Source organism: Mytilus edulis, chromosome 8 (genome assembly GCF_963676685.1).
Source record: "Mytilus edulis chromosome 8, xbMytEdul2.2, whole genome shotgun sequence".
Classification (NCBI taxonomy): Eukaryota; Metazoa; Mollusca; class Bivalvia; order Mytilida; family Mytilidae; genus Mytilus; species Mytilus edulis.
Window position 1 is genome coordinate 45,169,302 of NC_092351.1, and position 24,775 is coordinate 45,194,076.

At 41.3% G+C, this 24,775-nt stretch overlaps 1 protein-coding gene across 1 annotated transcript; it reads left to right on the top strand.

The window, feature by feature from the left end:
• Positions 1 to 17,542: 17,542 nt before the first annotated feature.
• On the top strand, positions 17,543 to 22,122 carry LOC139485695 (uncharacterized). Its single transcript, XM_071270338.1, has 3 exons — positions 17,543 to 18,361; positions 20,612 to 20,778; positions 21,453 to 22,122. Exons 1-3 carry the CDS (start codon positions 17,564 to 17,566, stop codon positions 21,706 to 21,708), a joined length of 1,221 nt encoding a protein of 406 aa, XP_071126439.1. The 5' UTR covers positions 17,543 to 17,563; the 3' UTR covers positions 21,709 to 22,122.
• Positions 22,123 to 24,775: the final 2,653 nt, after the last annotated feature.

A 24,775-nucleotide genomic window follows, 5' to 3' on the forward strand; every position in this document is an offset into this window, starting at 1 on the left:
AAACACTATACGAAACCGTTAGAATTAAAATTACAATCCGCGTGTAACCAGATAAAGAGAGATATGAAACGACTAGAGAAAGGATAAGATACAGTCATCAAAGAACTCGAGAAAAAGGTAGATGAGTTTAAGACCACTCTGCACCAAGAACTCGAGGTAAATCAGATTAAAAACTCGACACATAAAACATTGATGAACTCTTGAAACTTTAGTTGTCAATATAAGCTTAAGACCAAAACAAGGAAAATCTAGAGAGTCTGAGGATGTGTATTCTATCGAAACAAGCTGGTGGGAGATTAAAATCCGTTAGTGGTTTATTATTTGGTAAAGACGTAGTCCAGATGTTTAAGCCTTCACCACATTAATACTCGCATAACGAAAGTATCCTTTATAATCTTGGGCAAATTGTCAAAGCCTATACTTGCTAAAAGGTTGGTACTGCAAATCTTATTGTTTGAATCAAGAGTTTAAGGACTTAGGTTACCCTTTTCATGGAACAAAGACCTCTTTCACCCACACCTGTTTTGTTTTCGCAAGACCTTTCCGATGCGGTTCAAATCCTGAACCGTCTTTTAAGTTAAGGTTCATCAAAAGAATTTTGTACTTTTTCGTCAGTAAAATCCTTGATGCGATACCTTTGGGCTTAAGTGTTTAACACTTGGGACACCAGTTAAGACTTTTCTCGGCCCACCTTTTTAAACATTCTTTTCTTTAAAGTTTAAAACTGTGTCCGTCCCCTACTTTAAATTTAACCTGTTTCAATGAAAGAAGGTTACCAAACAAGTTCCATACACTTTATATTCGTGTTCTTTTTTACTAGCATTATAAGAAGCCATCTTAATTTATCTATATTTGGAGGTGTTGTACTAATGAAAGATATTGGAAATTATAGGGATTCAAAGGTGTGCCTTAACGTACTTTTCATATTAACCTCACATGCTTTCGGAAATCCTAGGCTTATCTCTACGGCAAAGTTCCGAACCAGACCTATCTCATTTTAAAGGTATTGACCAGAGCTATTCGCCACTTCAAAATTTTTCTGGGAACCGGCACTGTCTGGCCACCACAGAGGTTCAAAATTGTCCATTTACGTACATGTATTTTCTATATCAACAATACATTCTGTATTCCTCGACATATTCCTACGGCAAAGTTCCGAACCGGACCTGGCTGATTTTAAAGGTATTGATCCAAGCTATTTGCCACTTAAATATTTTTCTGGGATCCGGGCCCGTCTGGCCACCACAGAGGTTCAAAGTTGCCCATGTACGTATTTTCCATATCAACCACACATTCGATACTCTTCGACATATCCCTAAGGCAAAGTTCCGAACCGGACCTAGCTCATTTTAAAGGTATTGACCCAAGCTATTCCCCACTTAAATATTTTTCTGGGATCCGGGCCCGTCTGGCCACCACAGAGGTTCAAAGGTGCCCCTTAACGTAATTTTCCATATCAACCACACATTCGGTACTTTTCGGCATATACCAACGGCAAATTTCCGAACCGGACTTAGCTCATTTTAAAGGTATTGACCCAGGCAATTCCCCACTTAAATATTTTTCTGGGATCCGGGCCCGTCTGGCCACCAAAGAGGTTCAAAGGTGCCCCTTAACGTAATTTTCCATATCAACCACACATTCGGTACTTTTCGGAATATACCAACGGCAAAGTTCCGAACCGGACCTAGCTCATTTTAAAGGTATTGACCCAAGCTATTCCCCACTTAAATATTTTTCTGGGATCCGGGCCCGTCTGGCCACCACAGAGGTTCAAAGGTGCCCATTAACGTAATTTTCCATATCAACCACATATTCGGTACTTTTCGGCATATACCAACGGCAAAGTTCCGAACCGGACTTAGCTCATTTTAAAGGTATTGACCCAGGCAATTCCCCACTTAAATATTTTTCTGGGATCCGGGCCCGTCTGGCCACCACAGAGGTTCAAAGGTGCCCTTAACGTAATTTTCCATATCAACCACACATTCGGTACTTTTCGGCATATACCAACGGCAAAGTTCCGAACCGGACCTAGCTCATTTTAAAGGTATTGACCCAAGCAATTCCCCACTTAAATATTTTTCTGGGATCCGGGCCCGTCTGACCACCACAGAGGTTCAAAGGTGCCCCTTAACGTAATTTTCCATATCAACCACACATTCGGTACTTTTCGGCATATACCAACGGCAAAGTTCCGAACCGAACTTAGCTCATTTTAAAGGTATTGACCCAGGCAATTCCCCACTTAAATATTTTTCTGGGATCCGGGCCCGTCTGGCCACCACAGAGGTTCAAAGGTGCGCCTTAACGTAATTTTCCATATCAACCACACATTCGGTACTTTTCGGCATATACCAACGGCAAAGTTCCGAACCGGACTTAGCTCATTTTAAAGGTATTGACCCAGGCAATTCCCCACTTAAATATTTTTCTGGGATCCGGGCCCGTCTGGCCACCACAGAGGTTCAAAGTTGCCCCTTAACGTAATTTTCCATTTCAACCACACATTCGGTACTTTTCGGCATATACCAACGGCAAAGTTCCGAACCGGACCTAGTTCATTTTAAAGGTATTGACCCAAGCTATTCCCCACTTAAATATTTTTCTGGGATCCGGGCCCGTCTGGCCACCACAGAGGTTCAAAGGTGCCCCTTAACGTAATTTTCCATATCAACCACACATTCGGTACTTTTCGGCATATACCAACGGCAAAGTTCCGAACCGGACTTAGCTCATTTTAAAGGTATTGACCCAGGCAATTCCCCACTTAAATATTTTTCTGGGATCCGGGCCCGTCTGGCCACCACAGAGGTTCAAAGGTGCCCCTTAACGTAATTTTCCATTTCAACCACACATTCGGTACTTTTCGGCATATACCAACGGCAAAGTTCCGAACCGGACCTAGTTCATTTTAAAGGTATTGACCCAAGCTATTCCCCACTTAAATATTTTTCTGGGATCCGGGCCCGTCTGGCCACCACAGAGGTTCAAAGGTGCCCCTTAACGTAATTTTCCATATCAACCACACATTCGGTACTTTTCGGCATATACCAACGGCAAAGTTCCGAACCGGACTTAGCTCATTTTAAAGGTATTGACCCAGGCAATTCCCCACTTAAATATTTTTCTGGGATCCGGGCCCGTCTGGCCACCACAGAGGTTCAAAGGTGCCCTTAACGTAATTTTCCATATCAACCACACATTCGGTACTTTTTGGCATATACCAACGGCAAAGTTCCGAACCGGACCTAGCTCATTTTAAAGGTATTGATCCAAGCTATTCCCCACTTAAATATTTTTCTGGGATCCGGGCCCGTCTGGCCACCACAGAGGTTCAAAGGTGCCCCTTAACGTAATTTTCCATATCAACCACACATTCGGTACTTTTCGGCATATACCAACGGCAAAGTTCCGAACCGGACTTAGCTCATTTTAAAGGTATTGACCCAGGCAATTCCCCACTTAAATATTTTTCTGGGATCCGGGCCCGTGTGGCCACCACAGAGGTTCAAAGGTGCCCCTTAACGTAATTTTCAATATCAACCACACATTCGGTACTTTTCGGCATATACCAACGGCAAAGTTCCGAACCGGACCTAGTTCATTTTAAAGGTATTGACCCAAGCTATTCCCCACTTAAATATTTTTCTGGGATCCGGGCCCGTCTGGCCACCACAGAGGTTCAAAGGTGCCCCTTAACGTAATTTTCCATATCAACCACACATTCGGTACTTTTCGGCATATACCAACGGCAAAGTTCCGAACCGGACTTAGCTCATTTTAAAGGTATTGACCCAGGCAATTCCCCACTTAAATATTTTTCTGGGATCCGGGCCCGTCTGGCCACCACAGAGGTTCAAAGGTGCCCCTTAACGTAATTTTCCATTTCAACCACACATTCGGTACTTTTCGGCATATACCAACGGCAAAGTTCCGAACCGGACCTAGTTCATTTTAAAGGTATTGACCCAAGCTATTCCCCACTTAAATATTTTTCTGGGATCCGGGCCCGTCTGGCCACCACAGAGGTTCAAAGGTGCCCCTTAACGTAATTTTCCATATCAACCACACATTCGGTACTTTTCGGCATATACCAACGGCAAAGTTCCGAACCGGACTTAGCTCATTTTAAAGGTATTGACCCAGGCAATTCCCCACTTAAATATTTTTCTGGGATCCGGGCCCGTCTGGCCACCACAGAGGTTCAAAGGTGCCCTTAACGTAATTTTCCATATCAACCACACATTCGGTACTTTTCGGCATATACCAACGGCAAAGTTCCGAACCGGACCTAGCTCATTTTAAAGGTATTGATCCAAGCTATTCCCCACTTAAATATTTTTCTGGGATCCGGGCCCGTCTGGCCACCACAGAGGTTCAAAGGTGCCCCTTAACGTAATTTTCCATATCAACCACACATTCGGTACTTTTCGGCATATACCAACGGCAAAGTTCCGAACCGGACTTAGCTCATTTTAAAGGTATTGACCCAGGCAATTCCCCACTTAAATATTTTTCTGGGATCCGGGCCCGTGTGGCCACCACAGAGGTTCAAAGGTGCCCCTTAACGTAATTTTCAATATCAACCACACATTCGGTACTTTTCGGCATATACCAACGGCAAAGTTCCGAACCGGACCTAGTTCATTTTAAAGGTATTGACCCAAGCTATTCCCCACTTAAATATTTTTCTGGGATCCGGGCCCGTCTGGCCACCACAGAGGTTCAAAGGTGCCCCTTAACGTAATTTTCCATATCAACCACACATTCGGTACTTTTCGGCATATACCAACGGCAAAGTTCCGAACCGGACTTAGCTCATTTTAAAGGTATTGACCCAGGCAATTCCCCACTTAAATATTTTTCTGGGATCCGGGCCCGTCTGGCCACCACAGAGGTTCAAAGGTGCCCCTTAACGTAATTTTCCATTTCAACCACACATTCGGTACTTTTCGGCATATACCAACGGCAAAGTTCCGAACCGGACCTAGTTCATTTTAAAGGTATTGACCCAAGCTATTCCCCACTTAAATATTTTTCTGGGATCCGGGCCCGTCTGGCCACCACAGAGGTTCAAAGGTGCCCCTTAACGTAATTTTCCATATCAACCACACATTCGGTACTTTTCGGCATATACCAACGGCAAAGTTCCGAACCGGACTTAGCTCATTTTAAAGGTATTGACCCAGGCAATTCCCCACTTAAATATTTTTCTGGGATCCGGGCCCGTCTGGCCACCACAGAGGTTCAAAGGTGCCCTTAACGTAATTTTCCATATCAACCACACATTCGGTACTTTTCGGCATATACCAACGGCAAAGTTCCGAACCGGACCTAGCTCATTTTAAAGGTATTGATCCAAGCTATTCCCCACTTAAATATTTTTCTGGGATCCGGGCCCGTCTGGCCACCACAGAGGTTCAAAGGTGCCCCTTAACGTAATTTTCCATATCAACCACACATTCGGTACTTTTCGGCATATACCAACGGCAAAGTTCCGAACCGGACTTAGCTCATTTTAAAGGTATTGACCCAGGCAATTCCCCACTTAAATATTTTTCTGGGATCCGGGCCCGTGTGGCCACCACAGAGGTTCAAAGGTGCCCCTTAACGTAATTTTCAATATCAACCACACATTCGGTACTTTTCGGCATATACCAACGGCAAAGTTCCGAACCGGACCTAGTTCATTTTAAAGGTATTGACCCAAGCTATTCCCCACTTAAATATTTTTCTGGGATCCGGGCCCGTCTGCCCACCACAGAGGTTCAAAGGTGCCCCTTAACGTAATTTTCCATATCAACCACACATTCGGTACTTTTCGGCATATACCAACGGCAAAGTTCCGAACCGGACTTAGCTCATTTTAAAGGTATTGACCCAGGCAATTCCCCACTTAAATATTTTTCTGGGATCCGGGCCCGTCTGGCCACCACAGAGGTTCAAAGGTGCCCCTTAACGTAATTTTCCATTTCAACCACACATTCGGTACTTTTCGGCATATACCAACGGCAAAGTTCCGAACCGGACCTAGTTCATTTTAAAGGTATTGACCCAAGCTATTCCCCACTTAAATATTTTTCTGGGATCCGGGCCCGTCTGGCCACCACAGAGGTTCAAAGGTGCCCCTTAACGTAATTTTCCATATCAACCACACATTCGGTACTTTTCGGCATATACCAACGGCAAAGTTCCGAACCGGACTTAGCTCATTTTAAAGGTATTGACCCAGGCAATTCCCCACTTAAATATTTTTCTGGGATCCGGGCCCGTCTGGCCACCACAGAGGTTCAAAGGTGCCCTTAACGTAATTTTCCATATCAACCACACATTCGGTACTTTTCGGCATATACCAACGGCAAAGTTCCGAACCGGACCTAGCTCATTTTAAAGGTATTGATCCAAGCTATTCCCCACTTAAATATTTTTCTGGGATCCGGGCCCGTCTGGCCACCACAGAGGTTCAAAGGTGCCCCTTAACGTAATTTTCCATATCAACCACACATTCGGTACTTTTCGGCATATACCAACGGCAAAGTTCCGAACCGGACTTAGCTCATTTTAAAGGTATTGACCCAGGCAATTCCCCACTTAAATATTTTTCTGGGATCCGGGCCCGTGTGGCCACCACAGAGGTTCAAAGGTGCCCCTTAACGTAATTTTCAATATCAACCACACATTCGGTACTTTTCGGCATATACCAACGGCAAAGTTCCGAACCGGACCTAGTTCATTTTAAAGGTATTGACCCAAGCTATTCCCCACTTAAATATTTTTCTGGGATCCGGGCCCGTCTGGCCACCACAGAGGTTCAAAGGTGCCCCTTAACGTAATTTTCCATATCAACCACACATTCGGTACTTTTCGGCATATACCAACGGCAAAGTTCCGAACCGGACTTAGCTCATTTTAAAGGTATTGACCCAGGCAATTCCCCACTTAAATATTTTTCTGGGATCCGGGCCCGTCTGGCCACCACAGAGGTTCAAAGGTGCCCCTTAACGTAATTTTCCATTTCAACCACACATTCGGTACTTTTCGGCATATACCAACGGCAAAGTTCCGAACCGGACCTAGTTCATTTTAAAGGTATTGACCCAAGCTATTCCCCACTTAAATATTTTTCTGGGATCCGGGCCCGTCTGGCCACCACAGAGGTTCAAAGGTGCCCCTTAACGTAATTTTCCATATCAACCACACATTCGGTACTTTTCGGCATATACCAACGGCAAAGTTCCGAACCGGACTTAGCTCATTTTAAAGGTATTGACCCAGGCAATTCCCCACTTAAATATTTTTCTGGGATCCGGGCCCGTCTGGCCACCACAGAGGTTCAAAGGTGCCCTTAACGTAATTTTCCATATCAACCACACATTCGGTACTTTTCGGCATATACCAACGGCAAAGTTCCGAACCGGACCTAGCTCATTTTAAAGGTATTGATCCAAGCTATTCCCCACTTAAATATTTTTCTGGGATCCGGGCCCGTCTGGCCACCACAGAGGTTCAAAGGTGCCCCTTAACGTAATTTTCCATATCAACCACACATTCGGTACTTTTCGGCATATACCAACGGCAAAGTTCCGAACCGGACTTAGCTCATTTTAAAGGTATTGACCCAGGCAATTCCCCACTTAAATATTTTTCTGGGATCCGGGCCCGTGTGGCCACCACAGAGGTTCAAAGGTGCCCCTTAACGTAATTTTCAATATCAACCACACATTCGGTACTTTTCGGCATATACCAACGGCAAAGTTCCGAACCGGACCTAGTTCATTTTAAAGGTATTGACCCAAGCTATTCCCCACTTAAATATTTTTCTGGGATCCGGGCCCGTCTGGCCACCACAGAGGTTCAAAGGTGCCCCTTAACGTAATTTTCCATATCAACCACACATTCGGTACTTTTCGGCATATACCAACGGCAAAGTTCCGAACCGGACTTAGCTCATTTTAAAGGTATTGACCCAGGCAATTCCCCACTTAAATATTTTTCTGGGATCCGGGCCCGTCTGGCCACCACAGAGGTTCAAAGGTGCCCCTTAACGTAATTTTCCATTTCAACCACACATTCGGTACTTTTCGGCATATACCAACGGCAAAGTTCCGAACCGGACCTAGTTCATTTTAAAGGTATTGACCCAAGCTATTCCCCACTTAAATATTTTTCTGGGATCCGGGCCCGTCTGGCCACCACAGAGGTTCAAAGGTGCCCCTTAACGTAATTTTCCATATCAACCACACATTCGGTACTTTTCGGCATATACCAACGGCAAAGTTCCGAACCGGACTTAGCTCATTTTAAAGGTATTGACCCAGGCAATTCCCCACTTAAATATTTTTCTGGGATCCGGGCCCGTCTGGCCACCACAGAGGTTCAAAGGTGCCCTTAACGTAATTTTCCATATCAACCACACATTCGGTACTTTTCGGCATATACCAACGGCAAAGTTCCGAACCGGACCTAGCTCATTTTAAAGGTATTGATCCAAGCTATTCCCCACTTAAATATTTTTCTGGGATCCGGGCCCGTCTGGCCACCACAGAGGTTCAAAGGTGCCCCTTAACGTAATTTTCCATATCAACCACACATTCGGTACTTTTCGGCATATACCAACGGCAAAGTTCCGAACCGGACTTAGCTCATTTTAAAGGTATTGACCCAGGCAATTCCCCACTTAAATATTTTTCTGGGATCCGGGCCCGTCTGGCCACCACAGAGGTTCAAAGGTGCCCTTAACGTAATTTTCCATATCAACCACACATTCGGTACTTTTCGGCATATACCAACGGCAAAGTTCCGAACCGGACCTAGCTCATTTTAAAGGTATTGATCCAAGCTATTCCCCACTTAAATATTTTTCTGGGATCCGGGCCCGTCTGGCCACCACAGAGGTTCAAAGGTGCCCCTTAACGTAATTTTCCATATCAACCACACATTCGGTACTTTTCGGCATATACCAACGGCAAAGTTCCGAACCGGACTTAGCTCATTTTAAAGGTATTGACCCAGGCAATTCCCCACTTAAATATTTTTCTGGGATCCGGGCCCGTGTGGCCACCACAGAGGTTCAAAGGTGCCCCTTAACGTAATTTTCAATATCAACCACACATTCGGTACTTTTCGGCATATACCAACGGCAAAGTTCCGAACCGGACCTAGTTCATTTTAAAGGTATTGACCCAAGCTATTCCCCACTTAAATATTTTTCTGGGATCCGGGCCCGTCTGGCCACCACAGAGGTTCAAAGGTGCCCCTTAACGTAATTTTCCATATCAACCACACATTCGGTACTTTTCGGCATATACCAACGGCAAAGTTCCGAACCGGACTTAGCTCATTTTAAAGGTATTGACCCAGGCAATTCCCCACTTAAATATTTTTCTGGGATCCGGGCCCGTCTGGCCACCACAGAGGTTCAAAGGTGCCCCTTAACGTAATTTTCCATTTCAACCACACATTCGGTACTTTTCGGCATATACCAACGGCAAAGTTCCGAACCGGACCTAGTTCATTTTAAAGGTATTGACCCAAGCTATTCCCCACTTAAATATTTTTCTGGGATCCGGGCCCGTCTGGCCACCACAGAGGTTCAAAGGTGCCCCTTAACGTAATTTTCCATATCAACCACACATTCGGTACTTTTCGGCATATACCAACGGCAAAGTTCCGAACCGGACTTAGCTCATTTTAAAGGTATTGACCCAGGCAATTCCCCACTTAAATATTTTTCTGGGATCCGGGCCCGTCTGGCCACCACAGAGGTTCAAAGGTGCCCTTAACGTAATTTTCCATATCAACCACACATTCGGTACTTTTCGGCATATACCAACGGCAAAGTTCCGAACCGGACCTAGCTCATTTTAAAGGTATTGATCCAAGCTATTCCCCACTTAAATATTTTTCTGGGATCCGGGCCCGTCTGGCCACCACAGAGGTTCAAAGGTGCCCCTTAACGTAATTTTCCATATCAACCACACATTCGGTACTTTTCGGCATATACCAACGGCAAAGTTCCGAACCGGACTTAGCTCATTTTAAAGGTATTGACCCAGGCAATTCCCCACTTAAATATTTTTCTGGGATCCGGGCCCGTCTGGCCACCACAGAGGTTCAAAGGTGCCCTTAACGTAATTTTCCATATCAACCACACATTCGGTACTTTTCGGCATATACCAACGGCAAAGTTCCGAACCGGACCTAGCTCATTTTAAAGGTATTGATCCAAGCTATTCCCCACTTAAATATTTTTCTGGGATCCGGGCCCGTCTGGCCACCACAGAGGTTCAAAGGTGCCCCTTAACGTAATTTTCCATATCAACCACACATTCGGTACTTTTCGGCATATACCAACGGCAAAGTTCCGAACCGGACTTAGCTCATTTTAAAGGTATTGACCCAGGCAATTCCCCACTTAAATATTTTTCTGGGATCCGGGCCCGTCTGGCCACCACAGAGGTTCAAAGGTGCCCTTAACGTAATTTTCCATATCAACCACACATTCGGTACTTTTCGGCATATACCAACGGCAAAGTTCCGAACCGGACCTAGCTCATTTTAAAGGTATTGATCCAAGCTATTCCCCACTTAAATATTTTTCTGGGATCCGGGCCCGTCTGGCCACCACAGAGGTTCAAAGGTGCCCCTTAACGTAATTTTCCATATCAACCACACATTCGGTACTTTTCGGCATATACCAACGGCAAAGTTCCGAACCGGACTTAGCTCATTTTAAAGGTATTGACCCAGGCAATTCCCCACTTAAATATTTTTCTGGGATCCGGGCCCGTGTGGCCACCACAGAGGTTCAAAGGTGCCCCTTAACGTAATTTTCAATATCAACCACACATTCGGTACTTTTCGGCATATACCAACGGCAAAGTTCCGAACCGGACCTAGTTCATTTTAAAGGTATTGACCCAAGCTATTCCCCACTTAAATATTTTTCTGGGATCCGGGCCCGTCTGGCCACCACAGAGGTTCAAAGGTGCCCCTTAACGTAATTTTCCATATCAACCACACATTCGGTACTTTTCGGCATATACCAACGGCAAAGTTCCGAACCGGACTTAGCTCATTTTAAAGGTATTGACCCAGGCAATTCCCCACTTAAATATTTTTCTGGGATCCGGGCCCGTCTGGCCACCACAGAGGTTCAAAGGTGCCCCTTAACGTAATTTTCCATTTCAACCACACATTCGGTACTTTTCGGCATATACCAACGGCAAAGTTCCGAACCGGACCTAGTTCATTTTAAAGGTATTGACCCAAGCTATTCCCCACTTAAATATTTTTCTGGGATCCGGGCCCGTCTGGCCACCACAGAGGTTCAAAGGTACCCCTTAACGTAATTTTCCATATCAACCACACATTCGGTACTTTTCGGCATATACCAACGGCAAAGTTCCGAACCGGACTTAGCTCATTTTAAAGGTATTGACCCAGGCAATTCCCCACTTAAATATTTTTCTGGGATCCGGGCCCGTCTGGCCACCACAGAGGTTCAAAGGTGCCCTTAACGTAATTTTCCATATCAACCACACATTCGGTACTTTTCGGCATATACCAACGGCAAAGTTCCGAACCGGACCTAGCTCATTTTAAAGGTATTGATCCAAGCTATTCCCCACTTAAATATTTTTCTGGGATCCGGGCCCGTCTGGCCACCACAGAGGTTCAAAGGTGCCCCTTAACGTAATTTTCCATATCAACCACACATTCGGTACTTTTCGGCATATACCAACGGCAAAGTTCCGAACCGGACTTAGCTCATTTTAAAGGTATTGACCCAGGCAATTCCCCACTTAAATATTTTTCTGGGATCCGGGCCCGTGTGGCCACCACAGAGGTTCAAAGGTGCCCCTTAACGTAATTTTCAATATCAACCACACATTCGGTACTTTTCGGCATATACCAACGGCAAAGTTCCGAACCGGACCTAGTTCATTTTAAAGGTATTGACCCAAGCTATTCCCCACTTAAATATTTTTCTGGGATCCGGGCCCGTCTGGCCACCACAGAGGTTCAAAGGTGCCCCTTAACGTAATTTTCCATATCAACCACACATTCGGTACTTTTCGGCATATACCAACGGCAAAGTTCCGAACCGGACTTAGCTCATTTTAAAGGTATTGACCCAGGCAATTCCCCACTTAAATATTTTTCTGGGATCCGGGCCCGTCTGGCCACCACAGAGGTTCAAAGGTGCCCCTTAACGTAATTTTCCATTTCAACCACACATTCGGTACTTTTCGGCATATACCAACGGCAAAGTTCCGAACCGGACCTAGTTCATTTTAAAGGTATTGACCCAAGCTATTCCCCACTTAAATATTTTTCTGGGATCCGGGCCCGTCTGGCCACCACAGAGGTTCAAAGGTGCCCCTTAACGTAATTTTCCATATCAACCACACATTCGGTACTTTTCGGCATATACCAACGGCAAAGTTCCGAACCGGACTTAGCTCATTTTAAAGGTATTGACCCAGGCAATTCCCCACTTAAATATTTTTCTGGGATCCGGGCCCGTCTGGCCACCACAGAGGTTCAAAGGTGCCCCTTAACGTAATTTTCCATTTCAACCACACATTCGGTACTTTTCGGCATATACCAACGGCAAAGTTCCGAACCGGACCTAGTTCATTTTAAAGGTATTGACCCAAGCTATTCCCCACTTAAATATTTTTCTGGGATCCGGGCCCGTCTGGCCACCACAGAGGTTCAAAGGTACCCCTTAACGTAATTTTCCATATCAACCACACATTCGGTACTTTTCGGCATATACCAACGGCAAAGTTCCGAACCGGACTTAGCTCATTTTAAAGGTATTGACCCAGGCAATTCCCCACTTAAATATTTTTCTGGGATCCGGGCCCGTCTGGCCACCACAGAGGTTCAAAGGTGCCCTTAACGTAATTTTCCATATCAACCACACATTCGGTACTTTTCGGCATATACCAACGGCAAAGTTCCGAACCGGACCTAGCTCATTTTAAAGGTATTGATCCAAGCTATTCCCCACTTAAATATTTTTCTGGGATCCGGGCCCGTCTGGCCACCACAGAGGTTCAAAGGTGCCCCTTAACGTAATTTTCCATATCAACCACACATTCGGTACTTTTCGGCATATACCAACGGCAAAGTTCCGAACCGGACTTAGCTCATTTTAAAGGTATTGACCCAGGCAATTCCCCACTTAAATATTTTTCTGGGATCCGGGCCCGTGTGGCCACCACAGAGGTTCAAAGGTGCCCCTTAACGTAATTTTCAATATCAACCACACATTCGGTACTTTTCGGCATATACCAACGGCAAAGTTCCGAACCGGACCTAGTTCATTTTAAAGGTATTGACCCAAGCTATTCCCCACTTAAATATTTTTCTGGGATCCGGGCCCGTCTGGCCACCACAGAGGTTCAAAGGTGCCCCTTAACGTAATTTTCCATATCAACCACACATTCGGTACTTTTCGGCATATACCAACGGCAAAGTTCCGAACCGGACTTAGCTCATTTTAAAGGTATTGACCCAGGCAATTCCCCACTTAAATATTTTTCTGGGATCCGGGCCCGTCTGGCCACCACAGAGGTTCAAAGGTGCCCCTTAACGTAATTTTCCATTTCAACCACACATTCGGTACTTTTCGGCATATACCAACGGCAAAGTTCCGAACCGGACCTAGTTCATTTTAAAGGTATTGACCCAAGCTATTCCCCACTTAAATATTTTTCTGGGATCCGGGCCCGTCTGGCCACCACAGAGGTTCAAAGGTGCCCCTTAACGTAATTTTCCATATCAACCACACATTCGGTACTTTTCGGCATATACCAACGGCAAAGTTCCGAACCGGACTTAGCTCATTTTAAAGGTATTGACCCAGGCAATTCCCCACTTAAATATTTTTCTGGGATCCGGGCCCGTCTGGCCACCACAGAGGTTCAAAGGTGCCCCTTAACGTAATTTTCCATTTCAACCACACATTCGGTACTTTTCGGCATATACCAACGGCAAAGTTCCGAACCGGACCTAGTTCATTTTAAAGGTATTGACCCAAGCTATTCCCCACTTAAATATTTTTCTGGGATCCGGGCCCGTCTGGCCACCACAGAGGTTCAAAGGTGCCCCTTAACGTAATTTTCCATATCAACCACACATTCGGTACTTTTCGGCATATACCAACGGCAAAGTTCCGAACCGGACTTAGCTCATTTTAAAGGTATTGACCCAGGCAATTCCCCACTTAAATATTTTTCTGGGATCCGGGCCCGTCTGGCCACCACAGAGGTTCAAAGGTGCCCCTTAACGTAATTTTCCATTTCAACCACACATTCGGTACTTTTCGGCATATACCAACGGCAAAGTTCCGAACCGGACCTAGTTCATTTTAAAGGTATTGACCCAAGCTATTCCCCACTTAAATATTTTTCTGGGATCCGGGCCCGTCTGGCCACCACAGAGGTTCAAAGGTGCCCCTTAACGTAATTTTCCATATCAACCACACATTCGGTACTTTTCGGCATATACCAACGGCAAAGTTCCGAACCGGACTTAGCTCATTTTAAAGGTATTGACCCAGGCAATTCCCCACTTAAATATTTTTCTGGGATCCGGGCCCGTCTGGCCACCACAGAGGTTCAAAGGTGCCCCTTAACGTAATTTTCCATTTCAACCACACATTCGGTACTTTTCGGCATATACCAACGGCAAAGTTCCGAACCGGACCTAGTTCATTTTAAAGGTATTGACCCAAGCTATTCCCCACTTAAATATTTTTCTGGGATCCGGGCCCGTCTGGCCACCACAGAGGTTCAAAGGTGCCCCTTAACGTAATTTTCCATATCAACCACACATTCGGTACTTTTCGGCATATACCAACGGCAAAGTTCCGAACCGGACTTAGCTCATTTTAAAGGTATTGACCCAGGCAATTCCCCACTTAAATATTTTTCTGGGATCCGGGCCCGTCTGGCCACCACAGAGGTTCAAAGGTGCCCCTTAACGTAATTTTCCATTTCAACCACACATTCGGTACTTTTCGGCATATACCAACGGCAAAGTTCCGAACCGGACCTAGTTCATTTTAAAGGTATTGACCCAAGCTATTCCCCACTTAAATATTTTTCTGGGATCCGGGCCCGTCTGGCCACCACAGAGGTTCAAAGGTGCCCCTTAACGTAATTTTCCATATCAACCACACATTCGGTACTTTTCGGCATATACCAACGGCAAAGTTCCGAACCGGACTTAGCTCATTTTAAAGGTATTGACCCAGGCAATTCCCCACTTAAATATTTTTCTGGGATCCGGGCCCGTCTGGCCACCACAGAGGTTCAAAGGTGCCCCTTAACGTAATTTTCCATTTCAACCACACATTCGGTACTTTTCGGCATATACCAACGGCAAAGTTCCGAACCGGACCTAGTTCATTTTAAAGGTATTGACCCAAGCTATTCCCCACTTAAATATTTTTCTGGGATCCGGGCCCGTCTGGCCACCACAGAGGTTCAAAGGTGCCCCTTAACGTAATTTTCCATATCAACCACACATTCGGTACTTTTCGGCATATACCAACGGCAAAGTTCCGAACCGGACTTAGCTCATTTTAAAGGTATTGACCCAGGCAATTCCCCACTTAAATATTTTTCTGGGATCCGGGCCCGTCTGGCCACCACAGAGGTTCAAAGGTGCCCCTTAACGTAATTTTCCATTTCAACCACACATTCGGTACTTTTCGGCATATACCAACGGCAAAGTTCCGAACCGGACCTAGTTCATTTTAAAGGTATTGACCCAAGCTATTCCCCACTTAAATATTTTTCTGGGATCCGGGCCCGTCTGGCCACCACAGAGGTTCAAAGGTGCCCCTTAACGTAATTTTCCATATCAACCACACATTCGGTACTTTTCGGCATATACCAACGGCAAAGTTCCGAACCGGACTTAGCTCATTTTAAAGGTATTGACCCAGGCAATTCCCCACTTAAATATTTTTCTGGGATCCGGGCCCGTCTGGCCACCACAGAGGTTCAAAGGTGCCCCTTAACGTAATTTTCCATTTCAACCACACATTCGGTACTTTTCGGCATATACCAACGGCAAAGTTCCGAACCGGACCTAGTTCATTTTAAAGGTATTGACCCAAGCTATTCCCCACTTAAATATTTTTCTGGGATCCGGGCCCGTCTGGCCACCACAGAGGTTCAAAGGTGCCCCTTAACGTAATTTTCCATATCAACCACACATTCGGTACTTTTCGGCATATACCAACGGCAAAGTTCCGAACCGGACTTAGCTCATTTTAAAGGTATTGACCCAGGCAATTCCCCACTTAAATATTTTTCTGGGATCCGGGCCCGTCTGGCCACCACAGAGGTTCAAAGGTGCCCCTTAACGTAATTTTCCATTTCAACCACACATTCGGTACTTTTCGGCATATACCAACGGCAAAGTTCCGAACCGGACCTAGTTCATTTTAAAGGTATTGACCCAAGCTATTCCCCACTTAAATATTTTTCTGGGATCCGGGCCCGTCTGGCCACCACAGAGGTTCAAAGGTGCCCCTTAACGTAATTTTCCATATCAACCACACATTCGGTACTTTTCGGCATATACCAACGGCAAAGTTCCGAACCGGACTTAGCTCATTTTAAAGGTATTGACCCAGGCAATTCCCCACTTAAATATTTTTCTGGGATCCGGGCCCGTCTGGCCACCACAGAGGTTCAAAGGTGCCCCTTAACGTAATTTTCCATTTCAACCACACATTCGGTACTTTTCGGCATATACCAACGGCAAAGTTCCGAACCGGACCTAGTTCATTTTAAAGGTATTGACCCAAGCTATTCCCCACTTAAATATTTTTCTGGGATCCGGGCCCGTCTGGCCACCACAGAGGTTCAAAGTCGTCTTAGGGTGGTCACCGTCATTTAAGCAGTCTCTGGTAGGTTTTCACTATTAATTTCTTTTCTTTTTTGGCTTTCCATAAGTATTTCTATGTATATTTCTATATGTTTCTGGAATAATTTGATTTTGTTTCATATTTTATATATTAAATTACATCTTTGTTGAATCCTCTGTAATGTTTTATTGATGAAAATCTATATAACATAAAGACAAATATACAACTTGTATCAGGGTTTATATTCGAGGACAACGAAAATTTATTACAGCTTGAAGGGGTCATAAAATGGTATCTTTTCTCTCAGGCTTTATAATGATTTTCAACTAAATTTAAATATTGAACCGACGGCTAGCAGTCGGTTGGATATTGAATATCAATTATCGAATGTCAAATAAAGGACAGACCGCTTACATACATATTTAAAACGGAATGAAATGCTTTAGAAATTAGCAGAAACCGTGAAATTGTCGATTTCCGCTGTTAGATTGCATTTTACTAAGATTTAGCGATTTTTGGAACGTTTGAGCCTCACGCAGTTTTTTGGTTTTTAGACATATCGTCAAAATTGGCTGCTGGAAAAAAGTGGCTGCTATCTTGATTGGCCGATGAAAGTGGCTGCCAGCTTGAGTCTGGTTTCTTGCTGAGTTATTCGCAACCATCATGTATAACCATAGTAAAAATATGGTATTTATTGACGAGGCAAAAGACGAAAATGAAGATAACTCAATTGATTCCAAAACACATACATCTGAATATAAGGTTAACAGGGAAGCTTTGCATGAATATCATTATGCTTTGAACATTGCCGCGAAACTTGACGACTACATCAAGGAAATTAGTACGAATCTTCATTCCGTAAGATATATTTTGACGAAAAGAGGTGGTATTTATTATTTCATGCGCAGACTGAAAAGTAAAGAAATAACTTTTGAAGTAATCGAAAGTTTAAATGAAATGATTAAGTCTGGTAGTGAAAAACTATATTTTGACTTCGGGGTTTTGAAAATGTGTAAAAATTATGATCTTTATCAACGGTGTATGATACAGAATATATTACGATTGAGCAATCTGGTTCTATCTGAGCAAGTTCCGACTGAAAAAGAAAATTATATACAACAAGCATTATTCCATTGTGATAAAATGGAATCTATCCTTTCGGAAATGGAGCCATGGATAGCTTTAACAAGCGTTCATTTAGACATTGCAGAAACGTACATGACAGTGGTATCACCGCGCGCCGAAAAGGCAAAACATCATTTCAAAATGGCCTTTGAGAAACAAGAACTACCAACCCGCTACAAACTTAAAGCATATAAAAGCTTTGTTCGATTTTGTTATCAAAAAGGTGAAGTCGAAGACTTTGTATTGGCAGAAGATTTCAGTCAAAAGGTTCTAAGGCAAGCTACTAATGAACAGAAAAAATTTATAGAAAACTCCATAGAAAATCTTCGTAAAGAGGTAAGAATTATTAAGCTAAGAGAAAACAAACAGACTGTAACATATATGACAAACAATTTTTCGAAACAGCAGGAGACAAATGTGTGTTTTCAAACGTTATATCAAAGTTGTCTGCTCCGTGAAACTAGTTTATAATGACGTTTTACAGCTAATTAAACAGAGCAGAATGAAAGATCTGATATTAATTCGTTCAGTTGAATACATTATGTCTCAACACCTAGTCGAAAGAAACGAAATGGTCCCGAGTGATCTCAAACCAATGATGATCCTTTGTTACAAGCTGACTTTCAATGTTTAATGGTCTAGATGGTAAGTTTATGCCACTAAAGGAATATATCAAACCTGATATATCCAGAAGTTGTTGTCGCACTTAAAAATTAAGCGTCACAATAAACAGTTTAGGACCCTTTATAGCTTGATGTTCAGTGTTAGCCAAGGCTCCGCGTTGAAGGCCATACTTTTAACTATAATGGTTTACTTTTTACAAGTTATGACTTGGATTGAGAGTTGTCTCATGGGTACTAATACCACAGCTATTACGGCATTTATTTTTGCAAATCTAATAAACTGTATTCCTACACTCAAATTTTACACACATTTAAAATTATCACTGGCATGGAATGATAATTAACTTTTTTCTAATTGTTGTATATTTGGTTTAAAAAGTAGTCAAAGATCTAGATAACATTACTGTGCACCTTTTGTTACTATAACATATTTGTTCTTCCGGTTAAGAAAAAATACGTTTTGTGCACATCGTTTTTGATAATGTTTTCTTATCGAAAGTATCTCATATATTTGGCATAAGTATGATTTTACATCGTTCTTAATAAAAGAGAGACACAAGATAAAAGTCGAATCTTAACTGACAATTCCTTTGCAAACAATTTTTTTTATCAAAAGTCAGCAACAGTATACAAATCACAAAGTAAATAACTAAAGGTCGAGCAGCACGAATCCCACCTAAATCCAGGGGTGATAGCATGCGCTTCGGAAAGGTAAGCATTCATTGTTTTACTTATTTTGATAACTATTTACTTATAGCACCCGTCACGTTGCCCATAACAATTTTATTTTAATGTTGACATACCAGCATTCTATTGACTTCAAGTTAATCAGAAGATTCTCAAACATGCTTCTATGAAAAATATAAGATATACACTTACCAATGAATCCACTTTGTCACATAATATTGTCATTTAATCACAATACTTAAAGAAACGAAAATGATATGACGTGCACACACGAAAGACGTCAAACGCTCCTTTCAACAGAAAGGTAACAAGCGCTACGATCTTAGCATAATCAGAACGATGTGTTTTGTTTGTGAATTTCCAATTCATAAAATTCTGTAACTATTCTAAATCTGTATTAGAAATCCCTCAAATAAAGCAAAACCTGAGTTTTTTCTGTTCTTTAAATGACCTGTTGGATTTATCACTGAAAACGCGTTATGTTTTTGAGTTTCCTAAGCTTGCAATCTCCTCGAAGGTTTGTTTTTCTTTCAAAAGCACGTGTTATGCGTTTGGACAACTACTGCGGAGTTTTCTTATTACATGTATTTGCTTTGATTTTGCGCTGTTATTCTTTGAAGATTGTATATTTTGTTGTTAAAGTTTTCTAATCTGTTCTTTTTTTCTTTTTATTCCCTACACCGTGGGTTTAACTAGACTAGTCTTGAGATACATGGATTTATATTTGTTGTTTTTGGCTTTGAACTAGCTGTCAGTAACTACAAATACTCTCAGATTTTTACTTTGTTTGTTTAAGATGAGGGGGAGAGATATACCATGTCACGTTCTGTCAGTCTTTTTGTTTAATGTTTATTTGGTATCGATTTTCTCAGTTAAGCATTTTTCAACGATTTTCAGTTTTTGTTCTTAATTGTGCTGTAACAACTCTGTCTGACTTGTAGTATGGTTGAGCGCTCACACACATATTTAACTCCGCCATATTCTGCATGTGTCTGTCTCAGGCCATGAGCCTGTAGTTCAGTGGTTTATGTCTGACTTGGCCTGTAGTTTTCTCAATTGAATTGGTTTATATTTTTAATGTCGGGCCTATTATGGCTGACTACATGTATACGGTATGGACTTTTTTCATTGTTGAAGGCTGTACTGTTGCATACAACTGCTTGCAGCCACATTATTGTAACTTTAGTGGATAGTTGTCTCATTGACCATCATACTACATTTATTTGTTTTGAAAAAGTATGTTTTAAAAAGGCAAAATGTGTTTTCTCTCTCTCAGAAATCAAAACGACTTTCAGATGGTCTCGACAATAAATTGGCCACTTGCGATGTTAGCACCACATATTCAAGTAATGAAGACACAGAGACAAAGAATAAAGATGAACAAAAAGTTGAAGAATTGTCCGAGAAAGCAAAAAGTTCCACAGATAATATCAATAGCGTGAGGTAATGTGCACCAGTTTCTTTAATTATGAAGTCTGTTAATTTAAGCGAATTAAAAGCAGGAATGAAAGTATGAGAATTAGGTTACTATATTAATCAGTATATATTTATATTTATAGTATGTTAAAAAAGCAATTCTTAGCCCTGAACGCCATGATCGCGTTCAAGTTTGAAAAAAAATAAAACCATTGAAATAAAAGCAATACAACATAATAAAAGGTAAATAAATGAAAAAAAATACTGCTATAAAACCTGATTACCATACAAAAAACATACACACACATGAATATACAACTGCTAACGGTTAAATACAATACATTTAGTCGGATTTCTTTTTAAAATATCGAAACAATCAAGTGATAAACAATTCAACATTAAATCATTACCAAATATGTATTATTTTTCGTTTATGAAAACGTATATACTGTCGATATTATGTATATATATTTTGGCATTGCACAAAAGGTTATGCTTTTCTCACACGGTTTTTATTGTCTTTACAATTAATAATTTGTATGTGTACTGTTGTAATGTTTAAGCTAAACGTATTTTAAATTCGCAAAGTATTGGAAGAACCAATTTTAGTGAATCATGTATATCCAGTCTGGAGTCCTTCCTGTTGCGAAATAGAAATACTATCCCAGTAAGGTTCATCTTTATACATTATCATTATTTAGGGACGACTATGTTACAACACCAAATGACGATATGGCTATGGAAGAGAAATCTCGAGAAAGAAAACAAATCATTTCAACACTTAATCGACTTGAACAGAATATTATAGCTAAAATCGAAGAGATGCACGAGAAGCTTCTTAAGGTGGAAATTGAAAGGCTTGATGTAGACAAAAGAAGACTTGAAGTGGAGAAAGAACGATTAGAACTGGACAAAGAAAAAGTGCAACTTTTGTCGAACAAAGGCAACAAAACATAAAAACTGCCATGTCCGATATTACAAAAAATTAATCTGTTGATTGCATTAAACAAAAATCTTACTTATCCTGTCTATCCTAACACCAAAAAACCCCAACTTCACATATTTACCATGTAACTTTATAATATGAAACTGATTGGATTCTTTTTCTATTTAGTCAGTCTTTTTGATGGATGAATGAATGAACTAACTGATATACAAAACGTTGTGTTTATATTGAGCAAAATATTTCAGCAACATCAATTCTTGAAATTGGAAAATTTCGAAAGTAAACATATTTATTATGGAGTTTTATGTCGTGTTAAATCGCAATGTATTGTTTCCTGTCCTATGGTTACACATTTATTGTTATGTATATGTATATAGATTATATTTTAGATACATTATGTAAAATTAAAATCATTTGTTGCTCCACTCATTTTTAGCTTAACTGGCTCAAAGTAGCAAGTAAGCTTTTCTAATCATTTGGCGTCAGCCGTTTGTCTTTGTCGTCGGCGTTTGTCTGCGTAGTTGGTCTTCTTATTTGAAACTGCTAGAACAAATGTAAATAAACTTTGCCCTTCTTATTATTAGGGCATCTTGTCTGAAAAATGATCAATGCTTTCATCTGCCAACCAACATGGCCGACATGGCTTTAACTAGTAATAGGCAAATTTTGTCTATTATCTTAAAAACAGCTATCCTATCTATGCAAAGTGAAGATCAAACAGGTTAATAAGTATTCAGAACGACTAGATCTATTTATTGTCTTTTTACATTAAAACTGTTGGACGAATTCTCATAGGAGTTATTGGTGTAGAATGATGAGTTTTATACTTGATTTATTTAGGCAAAAATGATTAGGAAAATTATATCTACACATAGTATCATCAGAGACATATAATACATATAATACAATAATATGTCTCTGGTATCATACATTACCGGAATCCTCAGACAACTCTATATTGGAGTAATTGCCCTATAATGAAGATTTTCATATTTTTGTTTTTGTTTTTGGCTAATATCTGATAAATTAGAACACATAGATAGACACTTGAATAAGCAACAATGATCGGTAAATAAAATCTACAAACATGTAAACATGGTCCAAATCTTCGGCAGACTTTTTTAAAGCTATTAAAGAAACGACTGTAATATTATTTTCTGTTTATGAAGAATGAACATCAAAAATGTGGTGTACCCTGAATAACCCGCGTAGCTTGTAAGTCAATATTTTGCACTACAAGTTTACGGTTATTTCGATAGACAGACCTTTTTTTACATTGCTTATAATTGAATTCTAAATTTCAAGTTCAAGGAATAATTGATGAACAATCGTTGATGACGTCAGGATCACATTCCAAAATGATGTCTTTAAGCTGATAGATAAAAAAAATTCAGATGATCAAAAGACGTGTCACATCAAAAATTGAATTACTGCTCTTTAAAGACAAATTGTGTTTGTGGTTTTGTGAAAGCAAAAATTATATCAGCAAGTCAAAATCTACCAACCGAATATTGCAGAAATCGTCTATAACCCGAAGGAGTGAAAAACCCTTACCCCTTTACCAAACATATCCCCCAGTTTTTGGCGCCACGTCATGAACCAGTAGTCATTGTTTATCTAATGTCTTTTTCAATTGGTTCATTCATTGGCCAGCTAAAGCTCGCTTCAGAGTGTAGGACTTTATCTTTGCATTTGTGGCCTCGGGGGTATTTCTGCTTTTCGGTAGGGGTTTTGTCTCTTAGAAACATTCCAGTTGCAATTGTAATTCCTAAATCAACAAAAAAAAGATTTTTTTGGCCATGGATTCTGTTGTAGTTGATTGTTGAAGATGCACATAGAACTTGGTGAGCGGCTGCATGATCATATTTCCCTGACGCTAGATATCCATGGTATTCTGTATTCCATCCGTTATACCATTTGGTAATTAAGATTGAAGTCGAACCAGTTTTTCTGCAGACAGCAGATGGAACATCTTCATGCGGGGTACGGAAAAAGGTTGATTTGAATTCTGCACCATACATATGGCCGCCTTCATAAGCTGCTGTTTGTTGTTTGTTGAAAGTGTGGTTCCGGAGGTAAACAAAAATATTCTGCTATAGAACCTGAATGACTGAATAGTCCTCCTCATGCATCAATTTAAGTTGAATTTATAGTGTAATTGCGGAGATGGAATGTACTTGCTCCCACAGGTCACTGCAACAATTTGTTTTGCAAATTTAAAATAGTTTATAAACATGTTAAGCGTCCTGCACGCTTTTCTGTATTTATCGTCCTCAGGAACGTAAAGTGCTTTATAACCAAACATTATCTAAAATGTTAGCCGAATCCATCCAATGACTCATATTTGCCTGAAGGAATTATCTTTTTTTTTAATTTTTTTTATTTGTTTTTCAATAGCCAGGATTTAACATACATGTACCCCCTACATACCACCTGACAAGGGTAATAAGGGGTTACATATTCTAGAAAACTAATTCAGTATACAATTTTTATCACTGACAAATTGATTTTTTACATTTATAGTATTTAAGGCAACATATAAGTTTAATTTGGTAATATTTTCTCGCTCTCTGACTTTTTCTCATACAGTACAAATACTCTCCACTCATTTGTTATGCTACAATATGTATCTTGACTTACATAGAAAATAGAATTTCTCATCTATATGTAACAATAATTAGTTAAATATTACATGTAAAGGAGACCAAAATATTTTACACACTTGGACTCTGTTATTTTCTCTGCAATATAATGTTCAAGACATTAGTATTTCTTTATTCTATTCTTTAACCCAACCATTTTTGGTTTCGTTTCATTTAATTTACATTTGTATATATAATTCTTTGTAATTATGACTAACAGATTCAGTAATAAACTTTCATGTTTGCAACCAAGAAACACATTCTCTTTGTTAAGAACAAAGTTTACAAAAAAAAGATTTACTACATTTGAAAAAGACTGCCACAATTGAAAAGTTATTGGGCATTCAAAAAAAAGGTGTTCAATGGTTTCTTCACCAAGTTTACAAAAAGTACACATCTTGGTGTCTGAAGGAATTGTCTTGTTAAAGGAGAAGGT